This window comes from Capricornis sumatraensis, chromosome 3 (genome assembly GCF_032405125.1).
Source record: "Capricornis sumatraensis isolate serow.1 chromosome 3, serow.2, whole genome shotgun sequence".
NCBI classification, from domain to species: domain Eukaryota; kingdom Metazoa; phylum Chordata; class Mammalia; order Artiodactyla; family Bovidae; genus Capricornis; species Capricornis sumatraensis.
This window is the reverse complement of record NC_091071.1, coordinates 32,469,612-32,486,865: the sequence shown is the minus strand read 5'-3', so window position 1 is coordinate 32,486,865 and position 17,254 is coordinate 32,469,612. Positions and strand designations below refer to the sequence as shown.

At 51.7% G+C, this 17,254-nt stretch overlaps 1 protein-coding gene and 1 non-coding gene across 4 annotated transcripts in view; both read left to right on the top strand.

The window, feature by feature from the left end:
- CLEC16A (C-type lectin domain containing 16A) overlaps window positions 1–17,254 on the top strand; it is a 236,983-nt gene that overhangs the window by 90,659 nt on the left and 129,070 nt on the right. For all 3 annotated transcript variants that reach the window (XM_068967038.1, XM_068967036.1, XM_068967037.1), the window contains 4 exons: window positions 5,064–5,186; window positions 8,456–8,565; window positions 9,358–9,402; window positions 13,488–13,538. In XM_068967038.1, coding sequence (XP_068823139.1) covers window positions 5,064–5,186; window positions 8,456–8,565; window positions 9,358–9,402; window positions 13,488–13,538 — 329 coding nt within the window. The remainder of the gene's footprint in view (window positions 1–5,063; window positions 5,187–8,455; window positions 8,566–9,357; window positions 9,403–13,487; window positions 13,539–17,254) is intronic.
- TRNAY-AUA (transfer RNA tyrosine (anticodon AUA)) lies at window positions 12,046–12,117 on the top strand. Its single transcript has one exon. It is a non-coding gene; the product is annotated as a tRNA-Tyr (tRNA).

The following is a 17,254-nucleotide window of genomic DNA, read 5'->3' as shown; positions in this document are numbered from 1 at the left end:
TATTTTGGAGTTAGAGCCAGGACAAGCTCATGGTCTGAATGTGGGGGCTGAGTGAGAGGGACACGGGGGCAGCTGTGTGTGGCCATTCACTAAGATGGGGAGCTTTGTTTTGGGTGGGAGGGGGCACCACAGGAGGAATCTGGGTGATGCCCAGGGCCCTGCCTCTTGCCGCTGTGTGACCAGTGGTAGCAAATCCAGAACCAGCGAGGGTGGGCTCTCGAGCAGGTTTGGAAAGGAATCTGGGGCGTTAGTTCAGCACCCAGAGGCCCAGGTGCCTGGGGCACCCCCAGGGGAAACTGCCTCCGTGGGGCCAGGAGACTATACCTGGTTTCTGCTCCAGTCTGGCCTGGAGGCATATGGTGCCTTTGGCGGAGGCTGTTTGGTGGCAGTGGTAGGGGGTGGGTGTGTGGGTGGTTGATGTTTTGGTTAGGCAGCAGGTTAGCTGCACTTAACCTTCAGCCTCTCTTTTCCAGATCCATGCCCTCTCAGCAGGGCCCCTAATGAAATGGCCTCTTTCTGATAGATTTTTCATCATAGGACAATTTTAACATAAAAGCAATGTTAATAAAAACTAAATGTTAGCTCAGGCCTTCCAGTAAATCATAATAGATTAGATGCTGCACCAAAATGAATATCGCGCGGTGGAAAGGGTTGACCGGTTGGAGGGAGGCGCTCGTTGTGAGTCAGTAGGGCCGGTAATGAACGCTGGTTCCTGTCTGTCATAGCAGATTCAGTCCTCTGTCCTTTGTCAAGTCTGCAGGGCCCTGGCCCCAGGGGTCGGGGGGAGGGGGAGGGGACTTTTGCAGCTTTGTCTTTTTAAAGGTTCCCCCACTCTGCCCACCACCATTTATCCTTGTTTAGAAGAAGGGTCTTGGGCTTTTGTTTTGCTGAGAGGTTGCTTGGAACAAGGATGAGAGGTATGAGAAAGGTTGAAAGATAATAGGCTAAAGGGAGGCTTTCGCCCTGCAGAAAACTGGCAAAATATCATTCTGGATCTCGACTGACACATAATCAGAACTGGAAGTACATTGGAAATCAGCCCAACATCTGGTTAGCTTTCGAAATAGTTGGTCTATAGTTTTCCAAAGCTGGCAATGCTTGCGTGACTCTAGCCAAAGAGAGAGAGAAAATAACTTTTTGACCGTGATTTTTACCTGGCATTATTGTGCAGGTTTGTCTGTCCACTTCTTTTTATGTTACTTCGATCTGGGTCTGTTCCACCCCTGTCCTGAATAGGGGCTTCCAGTGAGGAGAAAGAATCCAGAAGCCAGAACTCAAGGGAAAACTTAGGAGCTGGTCACTGACATCACTGAACCTCGCCCTTCCCTTCTCTTTGGGACTCTTTGAGTGAGTTAGCTGGAGTTGGGCCCCGCCTGCCCCTAGCCCCGTGCTTGTTGGGTGGGAGCAATGGCAGGGGAGACTGTTCTGACTCACTGGCGAGCAGGCTCTGACCCGGCAGGGAGGGAGCAAGGAACCGCGTGGTCTGCTGGAATCTGGACGTGCGACCGCGGCTCCCCGGGCCACGTGAAGTGCATCTGGGTTTCTCTGGAATTTGTCTGTCACTTGGCACTTAAGGGCTGAAGCAAAGAGGACAATATATTATCTACAGTGTTTATTTCAGTCAGAGGGAAATGACTAGCAGAGGAACTAGAGCCGGTTTGCAACAAACCTGCTTCTCAGTGACTGGAAACGTGCGTGTGCGTGCGTGTGCCTGTCTATCCATTCATCTGTACACACGCTGGTTCCCTTTCACATGCATATCTTTGTCATATCGTCACGTTGACCTTGTTCGTGCACAGCTGTCAGCCACTGTTTTATTAGGACCCAGAAGAATGTCTTAGAGACTGAGGCGGGAGAAAGAGAGAGATGGGGAGGGAATAAGGCACCTGGCCCAGCAGGAGCTTTGGGGAAAGATCAAAGATGCCCAGAGGGGCTATTTACAAAGCTTTGTCACGTGTTGTGTTATGTGAGCCTGCTCTCTGTCTCATCTTGACTGATGGTAAAATCTACCACACACAGAATGACTTGCCACGTGGAGTCTATTTGGGGGAAAGGGCCGGAAGTGGGGAGATCACCTTGAGTGGGGAGACGGAGACCACTCCAGAGTTGGCCCGAGCACAAACACGTCATGTCACCAGCTAGCTGCCGCCCAAGAGGTCCTGGCAGCCAAGCCTTGCCGGTCCCTCCTGCCAGGGTCTGCCACATCACTTCCGCCCACAGCCCCTGGCCCTGCTCTCCCCGAGCTCTGCCACACTCCCTGCCCAGCCCCTGGGCCTGGCATGACCTCGTCGTCCCTGGGCTGCTCACCCTTCAGAATCCAGTCCAAGCTGCTCGTCCCCTGCGCTGCCCCCAGACAGCCCAGCATGCCTTCTTTAGGCCTTCTGAAATAGCTCAACGTTAGCTTGGTTAGGTTGTTTTCCAATCTTTTCTTTCCTCTTACGACACAGCTGATATGGAACTCCATTAAGCCACATTCAAAGTGAAAATTCCCATCAGCACGTGGTGATGCCAAGTCACCATTGAACATGGGTCTTGACAGCAAGCCTGGGATGCACAGTTTCTGTGATCATTCCCATTGAACAAGGAGACTGAGGGTCAAGGAGGTTAGCCATCAAAACAGAGTTCCTCCGGCAGCCTTCCATCCCGGCCCCGGTGTGGCAGGAGCCCAGGGGGAGAGGGAGCCGGGCCGGGAGGAGTGCTGCCTTATGGGTGGGCGGTGGCTGTTGTCAGCCCAGAGCAGGCCCCTCGCACACTGGTATCACCGGTGGGTCTCCAGGCAGGGGGTGCTGCCCCTACCCCATCTGGATCCTGTCCACCAGGGGAATTATCCTGGTTCTGACTGTTCCTCTAATGTGCTCTGTGACCCTGGGGACACGACTTATCCCTGGGCCTTAATTTCCTCCCTAAAGGAAGAGGGTGCATTGGAATCTGGTCCTCTGAAGCCTAGACGTGTTTTAGTCCCCAGGGTTCCCCGCCTCCCAGAGAGTGGGGCTGAGGAAGGTCAGGATAACCTTGGCAGGTTTCTCTTCCTGTTGAGAGAAGATTTTGCCACAGATTTCCTCATTTTTGACAAATTCTAAGGGAGTTGGGGCAATAATGGGAAAGATAAAAATGGAACGCATCCTGGAAATGCAAGAGCTGGTCCAAGTCTGGGTGTCGCTGGCCCTGCCGGCTGCCCCCATGTTCCCCGGGGAACCAGCAGCCGGTTCTGTCTGCCATCTTTGAAGTGGGATGGCAGATGGTGGGGTCACGGAGCTGGGTGATGCCCCGGATGGGCCAAGGAGCCATTTTTTTTTCCCCCAGAACCACTGACTGACAGTTTCCAGAGGGCCAGGAAGGAAAGAATAGAGAGAGATTCACACAGTGTTGACATCTCTGGGGGGAAAAAAGAAAACAACAAATGACAGAAAGATTTAGTTGATGTCCTTTCTGCCGTTTAATAAACCAGAACGCTTCAGAGTTAAGACATTTAGCATTAAGATGGGATACAGAACCAACAAATTCAATTTTCATCGCAATCAAATTTTTTTGATAAAGCCACATCGGTGCGGTCATGAGAGAGGGAGCTGCCCACCTCCAGCCCTCGGGCCTCCCCTACTCGTGTTATCTCCTTGGCATGACTTAGCCTCCGGTTCTGATCTGGAAGGAATTCAATAAAGCAAGATATATTGTTATGGTTTATTACGTCAACGTGTGAGCGTGGGAGTCACTTAGAATCCAGACGGTCAGCTCTTCACTGCTATCCTCTGCTATTTTGTCAAGGTTCTAAATGAAGCATCATCTGGGACTCAAGGGACCGTATTTCAAGAGTTCCCAGAAGTGCCACCTTCCCCCCTTTTGTAGAATAACAGGAAAAGACGTGCTTCAGGCACAAACAATCCTTCCCAGCTCCCCGGGCATGGAGCAAGTGAAATGTTTGTTTCTGAGAGCTTTTCTGCGGGTGTAGTTTTCTTGCAGAGCCACGCTAGACAAGAGGAGGCTTTGCATCACCTCTCATCCCTCACTCAGCCTGCTGATGTGGCCCCAGCGAGTCGTCCTATCACCCCGGCCCCCAGGTCCTGCTTTAGGAAAAATGGTGCTGAGTTCAGTTAGATTGAGCGTGTCGTCTCTGCTTCCCACCTCTTCTCCCCGTCTTGTCTTTCATCTTTGAAATGCAGTTATTAATAGATTTCACTGGAAGAAAAGTGATCCCTCTGTGCCTTAAACACAGATCCGCTCTGTCGGTTTTATCCTATCTGTGCCTTTCTGTGGGCCTGGTGGGGGCTGCTGCCTGTGTGCTCTCCCCTTGGGGGCCCAGCTCGCCAGTTTGGTGTTAAGAACCGGAGGTGCGATCGGTGGGCAGGGCTGCAGGTTCCTTTGTGTCTGGTCTGTTCCCCCAACCCCACTGCGGGACGCGTCTCACAGAGCAGTGGCCTCGGGGGTTTGCAGACCAGCCTTGAAATGACAGCAAAGCCCAAGTTGCTCCTCTCCTACCCACTTCCCAACGCTGCCGCCCCCCCCCCCCCCCCCCCCCACCGCCGACTGTGCCCAGAAGCATGCCACTGGTCAGGCTAGTGTGACCTCAACAGCTATCACGTACCTGCCCATCAGCCTTTTTAACACAGAGTGGGCCTTAGTCTGCAGTGAGCAGCCAGTCCACATTGTTTGGCTGAAACATGAAAGCCTTGTTGCTGTCAGTATTGCAGCCATCCTGGTTTCCCATTTATAAGTAGTGATGGAAACTGTATGCTTTAGGGGCTTCCCTGGTGGTCCAGTGCTTAGGACTCTGCACTTTCACTGCCAGGGGCCCGGGTTCAATCCCTGGTTGGAAAACTAAGATCCCACAAGCTGCATGGCGGGGCTAAAACAGAATGAAAGAAAATGTATGCTTTAATAATATGTTTACTTAAGTTCCAGTTACAGGAAACTCTGAGGTGAGTCATAGCACGGGCAGTACCTGGTCGCAGCAGCAGTCAGGAAGGTGGACGGTGGACAGCCAAGGTTGAGGAAGCTAAGTTTGAAGGGGCCTTCCAGGACAAGGTAAGGTGGCTGCGCTGACAGCTGGCCCCTTCTCTCTGTTCCAGGCATGGATCCTGAGAAACTCGAGCGAATCCAGCTTCCAGTGCCCACTGCAGCCGAGAAGACCACTTACAACCACCTCCTGGCTGAAAGACTCATCAGAATCATGAACAATGCGGCCCAGCCAGGTGCCCGGGCGTGCGGGTGGTTCCCAGGGGTGGGGGAGTTGCAGGGACCAAGCCCCACACCAGCCCCAGGAACTCTGGCTTCCAGACCTGGCCATGCCGGGAATCCAGGCGGAACTCAGCCACTCCCCTGCCGCACACACACCTTGGGCCACCCGGACCCTCCCGTCCAGCCTTGTCTTCATCCTGGGGTCTCCTCCTCTTCCCGTCCCCTGTGGTGTTTGTGCCAGACTCTCCCTCTCGTCTCCTCCCATACTCACTTCTGCTTTGGTCAGTTGTGCCAGTGTCTGCAGCCCTCCTGTCAGGGTGGCCGAGGCCACATTTAAGCATGAATATTTGAGCAGGAACTAGGCTGAGAGGGTGAGCGAAGGGGAAGGCTGGAAGGTGTGGGTTGAGTGCTCTTGATCATGCGTGCCCAGTGTCAGCCTAGTTCTGAGGCCCTGGCCAGTGCCGACCCGCGGCCACAGCAAGGGCTGGGAGGGCAGGTGGAATGAAGCAGCGCAGCAGTCCTCACCTGGGGGCAGCGCTGTCCCCAGGGGACAGTGTCCAGAGACGTTCTTGGTTGTCACAGCTTGGAGACAGGTGCTACTAGCGTTCTGTAGGCAGAGGCCAGGGTGCTGCTCAACACCCTACAGTGCACAGGACAGCCCCAGAACAAAGGATTGTCTGGCCCCAAATGTTGACCGTGCCATGGTTGAGAAACCCTGACTGCAAGGCAGGAAAAAAGACCATCAGGGTGTGAGGGAGAGCCCAGGAAAGGGCCCAATGGAGATGCTGCCTGGTGGGGAGAGAACCACTGAGCTGAGCTAGCGGGAGCAGTCCAGGCAGTGGGCTCAGGAGGGCAGGGGCCAGGGATGTAGTTGCAGGTGAGGGCTTCAGAAGTCCAGGGGAGTGGTGGTCAGAGCACAGCGTGACTGCCAGGGAGTGACCACAGGGGCTTAGAGAGCCAGGTCCACAGCCTAAAGGGTGATGTCAGGGTATCGGTAAACCCAACAGCTGTTTATTTAGCAGCTCCTGTATTCCAGCCTCTGTGTGCAAGTGATGAGGATGCAGGAAATAGGGGACACGTAGACCCTATCCTCTGTGAAGTCCCGACAGTCTGGGGCTCCATGTGGAGATGGGATCTAAGCCTCAGACCAGGCTCAAGGCCAGAAGTAACTCTGTGGGGCTCATAGATCTTTTTAAAGTCACAGGAGAGGAGAGAGGCATATCTGGGACTGAACCCAGGGCCACTACCCATATCTGGAGGTGACATACAGGGGAGCTGGCTCTGGAACCTGGCCCAGGCCCCATGTGAGGAGAAGAGTGTCTGGAGGAGGGTGTTTTAAATGACAAGAAAGATGTGATTGCTTGGGACCAAGGGATGCTTGGTGGGGCCAGTTTCTGCTGAAGGTCCAGGCGGAGGAGGCAGAGCACGGTCCTGAGAATGGTGGCCCAGGGCCGGTTGGCAGGAGCGGCAGGAGCTGGATGTGGCATGGTGATGGGGAGGTGGAGTGTGGCCTGGGTGCACAGTGTGTAGCGCCGCCTGGATTTCTGAAGAGAAGACACTGGGGCAGCTCAGAGGGACAATCTGGAAGCTTCGCTGGAGAAACAGACCCTTGGGAGGAATAGCCAGCAACTCGCCAGGAGCTCACAAAGGAAGAAGGGTCCTAGTGGAGCATCACAGTCTGCTTCCCCAGAGGCAGCAGGAGGGGTGTTTCTGACCTGGCCCACAGGGTGACTGGGAGCCAGGCTGTGCTCCAGAGAACGGCTGCACTCAGCGGAGGCCAGGTGGGCGGGCACTGCTGGGCCAGGGCGGGCAGAGTGGCTCAGCCAAGACCGATCAGCCTCTGTCTGGGCTGGATTTGTATTGTGCTTCAGAAGGCCTAGTTTTTCTTGTATGTTACCTGCTCAGTTTTGGGCAAATGGATTTCTAGTCTCACCTATCTTTCCCCTCTCCCCCACAACCCCTGACACATGAGGCATAAAGCCGGGCAGGGTGGTGTGCAGCCTTGTGTCTGCCTTGAATGTTTCCCCAGTGGCCCATCCTGGTCCCCATTGTTTCCGGAGAGCCCCCCTTTCCTGGCCCCTCCTATGTGAAGGCCCTTCCCCAGAAATGAGATTAAAGACCTGGGGGGGAGTTTGCTGAGAGCGGGATGCCCTTCAGTCAGGCAGTCACAGGTGCTTCCAGGGATGATGCCAGGTGTGGGTTTTGGCATCCAGGACACCTGAGTTGACCATAGCCCACGTGAGTGAGTCTGGGAACCTTCCCCTTCCCATCTCAAAACCTCAGCCTGCAGAGCACCCACTGCAGTGGGGCTTTAGAGAGGCTCCTTGAGGAGCCCGGCTCCCAGCTCATAGCAGGACAGCAGGCTGTGTTAGTCAAGACTCGGCTGCAGTTGACAGAAACCCAGCTCAGACTCACTGAGACAGTACAAACAAGTCTGCTGGCCTGTGTGACTTCGAATCTGCTGGGCTCTGGCTGGAGGCACAGAGGACCCGGGGCCCACACAGTGTTTGCAAGCTCATCTTCAAGCTCTGCGACCTTCTGTGTTGGCCAGTTAACTGCCTGCCTCTCCCGCCTCCCCTTCCTCTGTCAGGCTCTAGACTTGGTGTAGGAGAAGTGCTGAGTGGTGGAAGGCAGGACTCGGGGCTCAGCTTAGAACACAGGAGTGTGAAAATGTGGGCATGGTGGCCACTGTGGGCCGCATCCCTGTCCTTGTCTGCAGCTCAGCACAGGGAGCAGTCTGGAGCCCGGGGCTTCCATCGAGTTGTGGAATTGAGCCTCACTGGCTGTGACTGGCTCCCTCGCTGGTCCCCTGTGCAGGCACTGTGACCAGGGGCCTGGATGACCCCAACCAGCCTGGGGGCTATGCCCGCCACCCTGAGGCAGGGGGAGCAGGACTAGCCCCACCCACATCCCATGGCCAAGAGTGGGGCCGGTGACTCTCCAAAGGAAAGAGGGGTTCTGGTCCCTGAAGGAGGGGAAGGACCACTGGACAAGCAAAGCGACCACAGACAGCCACTTTCTAGGTCTTCAGTAATCAGTTACTCATTTTTCCTGCCTCCCTGTCCCCCATAAGAGGGCTTGGGGAGCGTTTGGTACAGGCAGTTTTGATGGGAACTTTCAACTGTAGTTGATTGGGAAGGGAATTAGCATGTGGGGGTTCCCTCTGTGCCCCCATGGGATGTTGGGGGGCCTGTCAGCTGACCTGCTGATCTCCAAGTCGGGAAGGAAGGAGACTGACTGCATGTAAGGGTGTGGGCATGGCTGACCCGAGTGTGCCCTGCAGACGGCAAGATCCGCTTGGCGACACTGGAGCTGAGCTGTCTGCTCCTCAAGCAGCAAGTCGTGACCAGCACGGGCTGCATCATAAAGGACGTGCACCTGGCCTGCCTGGAGGTGAGGCCCGTTCCTGCCACACCAGGCCCACGGTCGGGGGAGGTCTCAGGAAAGCCCCTGCATCCAGATCGTAGCTGGTCCCGGGTGTGCGAGGCACCAGCAGGAGGAAGACGGGCCACAGACCCCCTGCCGACCCCCTGCCCGCTTGTCCCCACGGACCTGCCCTTCCACTGAGATGGCCCCGAGCAGCCCATTTAATTAGCGAATTTTAGTAGTTCCTCTTGTAAGTGTTTGGCTCTGTATTTGTCTCCAGGATTTTTTTCTTTTTATATTTTGGAAGTTGTATTCATGTACAGACACACGTTTACTCATTTATGGTTCATTGTGCTACTGCATACACTCATGTTTTAAATAGCATTTGTTGTTTTCCCTCTTAGTTTTCATGTTTGTTTTAGAAAGTTTAGGAAAGTCCAGAGGGGTAAAAAGTAACAATAGTTGACGCTTGGTGTGTGTCTTTTCAGCTACACATATATCCTCACACACACGTTCACAAGTGAATTTTTCTGTTTAAAACAGCAGAGTCATCATGGCCGTATTTTATTAATAGAACCCATTTCCCTCACAGAACTGCGCGTCAACAGCTGTCCAAGTCATCAGATTGAATCGTTTGTCCTTCACCCAGTTTTATTTTGAGCTCCTTCTCCACCACCCCCATGAAGAACCACTTTATGGATTAAGATTATTAGGCCAGTGTCTGTCTTCTATAGACTAAGATTTTAGAATCCATGGCCTGCCCCAACTCACTCACCTCCGTGAGACCTGCCCCCTCATGCCTTCCCTCTCTTTTAACAGGGAGCCCGAGAAGAAAGTGTCCACCTGGTGCGGCATTTCTATAAGGTAAATTGCCGGAGCTCGGGAGCAGCAGTGTGTGCCATAGAGACAGGACTGTTGTGTCTTCAGTCCTTTCTTACACCCTCTGGGTCCTGAGTAAAAACGTGCCGTTCTGCCTGCTCCGCGCAGTGGTCTCTGCGCTATTCTGCTCATGCTGTCTTATCAGCACAACTTTTGAGGACTCACCCCTAGTGTGGGATTGTTTATTTATCAATTATATATGAGTTTTTTTCATTGATGAATTTATCAATTATATACAGATACTCATATGACTAAATTATACATAGAAACTTTTGTGTTCGTGAATTATACGTGCTTACCATGGCAACTCACTCCAGTATTCTTGCCTGGCGATTCCCATGGACAGAAGAGCCTAGCAGGCCATGGGGTCCATGGGGTCACAAAGAGTTGGACACAACTGAAGTGACTTAGCATGCACGCATGCATAGGTGTAAAATTGCTGAATTACATATGAATTTATAAACTGTATGCATGTGTATTGTTTGTATATATGTACAGGCAGACCTTAGAGATACTTTGAATTTGAGTCCAAACCACTGCAAAACAGCAAATACCACAATAGAGTCAAGCAAATGTTTTGGTTTCCCATTGCTAATCAAAGTTATGCTTACACTGTACTGTGATCTGCTAAGTGAGCAATAGCATGGTGTCTAAAAAAATGTCTTTCTGTTGTTTGGTCGCTAAGTCGCGTCTGACTTTGATCCCATGAACTGCAGCACACCAGGCTTCCCTGTCCTTCACTGTCTGCTGGAGTTTGCTCAGATTCATGTCCACTGAGCTGGTAATGCTATCTAACCATCTTATCTTCTGTCGTCCCCTTCTCCTCCTGCCCTCAATGTTTCCCAGCGTCAGGGTCTTTTCTAATGAGTCAGCTGTTCGCATGAGGTGGCCGAAGTATTGGAGCCTCAGCATCAGTCCTTCCACTGAATATTCAGGGTTGATTTCCTTTGGGATTGTACATACCTTAAGTTAAGTTAAGTTAAGTCGCTCAGTCGTGTCGACTCTTTGCGACCCCATGGACTGTAGCCCACCAGGCTCCTCTGTCTATGGGATTATCCAGGCAAGAATACTGGAGTGGGTTGCCATTTCCATCTCCAGGGGATCTTCCCAACCCAGGGATCGAACCCAGGTCTCCTGTATTAAAAGCAGACGCTTTAACCTCTGAGCCACCAGGGAAGCCCTTAATTAAAAATAATTTTATTGTTAGGATTTCCTCAATGGTCCAGTGTTTAAGAATCCACTTTCCAATGCAGAGGACAAGTATTTGATTCCTGGTTGGGAAACTAAGATCGAGTCTACATACCATGGGACAACTCAGCCTGCACGCCTCAACTAAGGAAAGCTCAAGCTGCAGCAAAGACCTAGTGCTACCTTAAAAAAGAAAACTTTATTGCTAAAACATGCTGTCATTTGATGACTAGCATTTGCCACAGTTTTCAATTTGTTTAGAAAAAATGCAGTATCTTTGAAACCGTAACTTCAGTTCAGTTCAGTCACTCAGTCATGTCCAACTCTTTGCAACCCCATGGACTGCAGCACGCCAGGCTTCCCTGTCCATCACCAACTCCCGGAGCTTGCTCAAATTCATGTCCATCAAGTTGGTGATGTCATCCAACCATCCTATTCTCTGTTGTCCCCTTCTCCTCCTGCCTTCAAACTTTCCCAGCATCAGGGTCTTTTCCAGTGAGTCAGTTCTTCACATCAGGTGGCCAGAGTATTGTAGTTTCAGCTTCAGTAAAGCAAAGCTCAATAAAATGAAGTGTGCCTATGTGCTGAGAAACCTCACACAGGCTCTAAATGTTTCTCATGAATTTAGTGAGAATTGATAAAGTGCCCCCATGACCTTCAGTATCTGGAAAATGTGTAGGTTCAGTTTCCAGGGGATTCTCTTTAAGATAGAGCCTTGTGATGACTTTGTTTCCCTCTTTTCTTAAGGGTAAGATAGACCTAGGCAGGGCTCATCATTTGTCAGTAGTAGGTTCATCCATATGTCAGATAGCCCTAGTAGTTTTCTGATATTTTGGCCTCCACATCAGCTCTCTCTGGATCCAGTGAGTGGTGGTTTTCCCTCATAATCTGACTGATGAAGAGATCCTCCCAGGAGGAGGAAAGGCGTCAACACTGCCATTTTCTCGTTCACTTGTGCTTTCGTTCACTGTACTCTCTTTAAATGGCTGTTAACTGTATACATAGATACCCAGGAATCTTTTTCCTTGCAAGAAACTTTTTCAGCCACTGTCCATTACTGTCAGTGTTCGTTGAGATAAAACCAGGTCACATAATCTGGAAATCCCCCTTGTGGGGCTCAGATGACCCCCAAAGCTGCAGCATTCTGGATGTGCTCAGAAGAGGGTAGTACCACGGTGGGCCCCGTGTTCTGGGGTGGAATCCCAGTCCCCCCAGTCTGGCCCCAACCTCACTTGGGCTTGAAATGAGGATATGAGTCCTCAGCACAGTCATCTTTGACGCTCCTTCTAGTGTAACTGAGCTTAGTCTGTCCTCCCCACAAAAGCTTCTGGATTGCAAAAAGCAGGAAGATATATAGGTAGGCCTCTTCCCAGAGGATTTTTCTTTTTCAGTGACAAAAGGAGATCTGTATTTGAACCACACCTCCCTTCTCCCAGAACTTCCCTGGTGGCTCAGATGGTAAAGCGTCCGCCTATAATGCGGGAGACCTGGGTTCAATCCCTGGGTTGGGAAGATCTCCTGGAGAAGGAAATGGCAACCCACTCCAGTATTCTTGCCTGGAAAATCCCATGGATGGAGGAGCCTGGTAGGCTGCAGTCCATGGGGTCGCAGTGTTGGACACGACTAAGCAACTTTACTTTCGCTTCCCTTCCCTTCTCCCAACCCAGGTTTTTCTCTCTTTTATCCTCTAAGGTTTGTACCCTTAGTATATCAGGAGCTTATAAATATTTTCAAGAATGATTTCTGTGGTTATTTTGTGGGTCTCATACCAAAGGGGCTTCCCTGGTGGCTCAGATCACCTGCCATGTAGGAGACCGAGTTCGATCCCTATGTCGAGAAGATCCTCTGGAGAAGGGAATGGCTACCCACTCTAGTATTGTTGCCTGGAGAAATCCATGGACAGAAGAGCCTAGTGGGCTACAGTCCATGGGGTCACAAAGAGTTGGACACGACTAAACTACTAACATTTTCACTTTCACACCAAACAAGAACTTTCAAGTTTGCCGATAGTTTTGATAACTGGAAAAACGTATAAAGGACCTATTGCTTTTCCCACCCCAACTGTGTGAGTGTATGTGTGAGAGAGAGAGACAGTACTAGGGGAGAGAGGGAGACTTAGGACACAGGCCAGGCCAGTGCTAATAGCCCTTATCCTCCTGGGCTGCAGACCTGTCCAGGTGATCATAGTGACCATATACAATAGCTCATTCATATCATCTTCACATGGACCTGCGTGGACGGGGCCAGTCACCCCATCTTGCAGTGAAACAGAGAGGCTCTGAGAGGAACAACTGAGCTTGTCCCCTGGTCTATGGGTCTCAGAGCCGTTCCTCCCCACCACCCTGTTCTGGGAGGACCCTCAGGGCCACAGGCACTCTAAGGCCCCCAAAGGCACGCCTCAGAAACAAATGGAACAAGCCACGTAATGTTAGCCTTAAGCGTATCTAATCATACTCTTCCTTCCAGACGTGTGGAGCCTCTGTCAGCTTTAACATGACAGCTTAACCCACACTCTTATTTTCTCCAACCATTCTCAGCAAACAGACCATGTTAAATACCTGAAACACTAACCATTTTTATATTTTAATTGTACATGAAGTGATTTTTGTTGTGGTTAATTGACTGCCTCAACACTAGAAATCCAGAATGACACATGCTTGGAGAAAAGGAGAAAACCGTTGAGGTGCAATCTGATATTTGGGCTTTCATTTGAGTGTGTGTGTATGTGCATGTTCACGTGTGTATTTCACTTCCTGGTGGTTTACGAGAACTCACTAATAAGAAACAGATGACCCAAAAGCCGCGAACTGGAGTTTATAATCCTTTGTTGTTTATGGAAAAAAAAATATACATAATCTTCTTTTTCCTTCCTTTCTTTTTAGGGAGAAGAAATCTTTTTGGACATGTTTGAAGATGAGTACAGGAGCATGACGGTAAGTGAGGGGCCGGAAGGACTCGTGGCCAAGCTTGTCCTGCCAAACTGAGAGAGAACTGATCTAATTTGGGGCTTTCTGTTCGAATGGCGGAGATGGGTGGGGAAGGGCATTGAAAACGGTGCCATCCTCAGTAGTGAAATGGCAACCCACTCCAGTACTCTTGCCTGGAGAATCCCATGGACGGAGGAGCCTGGTAGGCTGCAGTCCATGGGGTCCCGAAGAGTCGGAAACGACTGAGCGACTTCACTTTCACTTTTAACTTTCATGCATTGGAGAAGGAAACGGCAACCCACTCCAGTGTACTTGCCTGGAGAATCCCAGGGACGGGGGAGCCTGGTGGGCTGCCGTCTGTGGGGTCACACAGAGTCAGACACGACTGAAGCGACTTAGCAGCAGCAGCAGCAGTGAACTTTCAGATGACACTCACTCCCCCTAAGTTGGGCTGAGTCACAAGATGGGTTAGAAAGATTCACTTTGATATGAATAGTTTTTTTTTTTTTTAACTTTTAATTTTATATTGGATTATCACCAGTTAAAAATGCTATGATAGTTTCTGGTGGACAGCAAAAGGTCTCAGCCAGACATACACGTGTATCCACTCTCCTCCAAACTCCCCTCCCATCCAGACTGCACATAATGTTGAGCAGAGTTCCGTGTGCTATACCGTAGGACTGTGTTGGTTATCCATTTCAAGTATATCTCTGTTTACATGTCCATCCCAAGCTCCCTGACTATCCCTTCCCCCCATCCTTCACCGCTGGCAACCATAAGTTTGTTCCCTAAGTCTGTGAGTCTGTTTCTGTTTGTAGCTAAGTTGATATGCATAGTTTTTGATTGTGGACTCAGTTGTACATATGAAATCTCTTAATCTCCATGTCAACCTGATGTGAGTCACTGCTGCTATTATCCTGCTTTTGCCAATAAGGAAACGAGAGGCAGAGAGGTTAGGGGAGGTGCCCACAGCTGCCCTGCCTGGCACAGTACGATGCCCCCCCACTTCTTCACCGTGCCATCAGAGTGTTCCCTAGTGTGGCTCTTCTCGCACCTGCTGTGCCAGCCCGCAGCCTCCCCGTCTCCATCCAGCAGGCACGATCATGAGAGAAGATGGTTGCGGAAGATTGAAGTTTACTCTGTTCTGATCATCTCCCCAATACCTGCCCCTCAGTTAAGACTCAGTAACTCGGTGCTAAATGACTCTTTCATGGATGTTTCTCACCAAAGAGTGAAGTGATTCAGGACATTTACAATAAACCCAAGTGTTTAAAATGTCAACAAGAAAAAGACAGCATGTGCTGTGCAGCTCCCTGGCCTGTCCCTGGGTGTCTGAACAGCTGGGCCCTCATCACATCCTTGCTTGCATCACGTCTGAGGCCTCCTGGAAGCTTTTCAAGGAAAGAGTGTAAGTTGGGATAATCAATGACAGCAAAGCCCCAGCAGCACCCAGGCCTTCTCTTGGTGCTCTGCGAGGCACTCACGGGCGCCTCACACCTCTGATGGCCACACCCATCATCCCCTCCATCCTGGAAGGAGGGTCTCAGGCTCCTGCTCTTGGAACCATGAAGTGAGCGGAGTGGAGTCAGTGCTCAGCTGCCGTCTTTGTTACGCCCATGACGTTCCCTTCCACAACATAACTTTCCAGAAGTTTGGCTTCTTGTAGACACAAGGCTCATGTGTCACCTGGCGATAGAGAAAGGCTTGGACTCTGAAACCCCCACTCCATTTCTGCTTTTGCTACTTACTGCAACCCCAGGTGGGTTGCTTACATTCTGAGCCTTGACTTTTCCGTCTGTAAAATGGGGCCCAAACCACATGGCTTTCCAGGTTATGAAACACCTAGGGACTGCCTCCTGTAGAAGTTCAGAACCACGAATATTCAAATATTTGGTTCTTCTCCCTCCCATCATAGGGAGCTTCCTGCATTTTGTTTTTGTCTCAATTACATCTATTGTACATCTTGCACAATGCCTGACACTCTAGGGAATTAAAGGCTGACACATGCCCAAAGTCAGCCATTAACCCAGACTTTAGGAAAGCAGCCGCTAAGCTCAAAGTGGGGCAGGGCCTTGGGTGCTGCCAAAGCTGGGCCTTCACTTCTGACCCTTCACTTTCCCCTGTCACCTCTTGCTTCATGCAGAGGGGAAATGGCAGGAGTCCTAGAGGGGGTTTGCTGGGAGGCGGTAGAGAGTGGAGGGGTAGAGCAGAGGGAGCCAAGAGGGAGCTGCAGGAAGGCTGTGTAGGAAGGCCGTGCCACGGGTGCCCTGGGCGGGAGACAGGGCCTTGCTGCCCCGCTCTGGGATACAAGGACAAAGGAGTTGAGATGGTGGACCTCAGGCCTTTGGAGGAAGGCTTCATGGGTTCCAAAGAAGAAGGCGGTGAGGGAGCTTAGGGACTCCCTATTCTCCAGGTCTCTGGACCATCTCCACAGTCCTGCCCTGTTTAGTCAGCTTTATGTTACAGGAGGGGAGGAAGTGTGATATGACTAAAGCCCACTTTCTAAAAACGGAGACATGAAGAAGCTTATGATGCTTAAAGGAGTAAAATTAATTCCATGAATATTGTGAAACGTCACTCCCTGTGATGCCTGGTGTCTGTGTCCAGCAACACGTGCACATTCAGCAATCGGCGCTGATGCACTGGGGCTCCCCAGTCAGGTAGACAGAATCTGCCTGCAGAGCAGAAGACACCGGTTACCTCCCTGGGTTGGGAAGATCTCCTGGAGAAGGGAATGGCAACCCACTCCAGTATTCTTGCCTGGGAAATCCCATGGACAGAGGAGTCTGGTAGGTTACAGTCCATGGGGTTGCAAAGAGTCAGACATGACTGAGTGATTAACACTTTCATTTATGCAGCAAAGTTCCAGGAGGGGAGATGATGTTAGCATGTGTCTTGGTAATCAGAGAAGGCTTCCTGGAAGCACCGTGGAAGGAGGCAGACACCTCTGCCCCTGGCTGGCCCTGTGGTTGTGGGCATGTGCCCTCCGTCTGAACTCAGCAGTCCCCTCTGTAGTATAGGACAGCCACACAGGAGGGGGTGAGCCCTGCAGGGGCCTGGTGTTTAGTAGGTGCTTAATAAGTGACTTGGTTCTGTTCCCCCAGGTGAGAAGTTCAGGGAAGAGAACAGAAGTGGGAATGCTGGTTCTGTGTGGGTCATAACCACATTGTGGGTCATAGTGGGTCTGGAGCCAGGCCTGGGTCCGTGTCTTGGTTCTGCCACCAGCCAGCCATGTGGGCCCGCAGCCGCTCCTCAGCTTCCCTGAGCCAAGTTCGGAAGTCTCCCTGCTGGACAGGAGATGACACACAGAGGACTTAGCTCCCCACCTGCCCACACTCAGAACTCCCTAAACGGAAGCTGTGCCACTCCACCTGCTGCCATCATAGCCAGAAGTGCCAGGGCAGGAGGCGGGTGGCAGTCAGGCCCCACACCGCGGGCAGACTACCCTAAAGGCACCGCCGCGAAGGAGCAGGCCTCCTTCCTGAGGCCTGTCTCCCTGCTAAGGGGAGGGGAACTCGGGGTGAGAAAGCAGAGCTGTTCGCAGCAGGGTGGCAGCTTCTCCAAGGTGTCTGAGCTGTCATTGGACGTGTGTGAAAATCCGCAGCTTAGAAAACAAAAAGGCACATCTCTCCCATCTCGCTGCCTCGAGGCTTCACCTCAGGCTGCGTCGGGGCTGATGTGCCCTTGAACAGGCAGATGGAGGCGAGAGGCCCGTGTCGCCT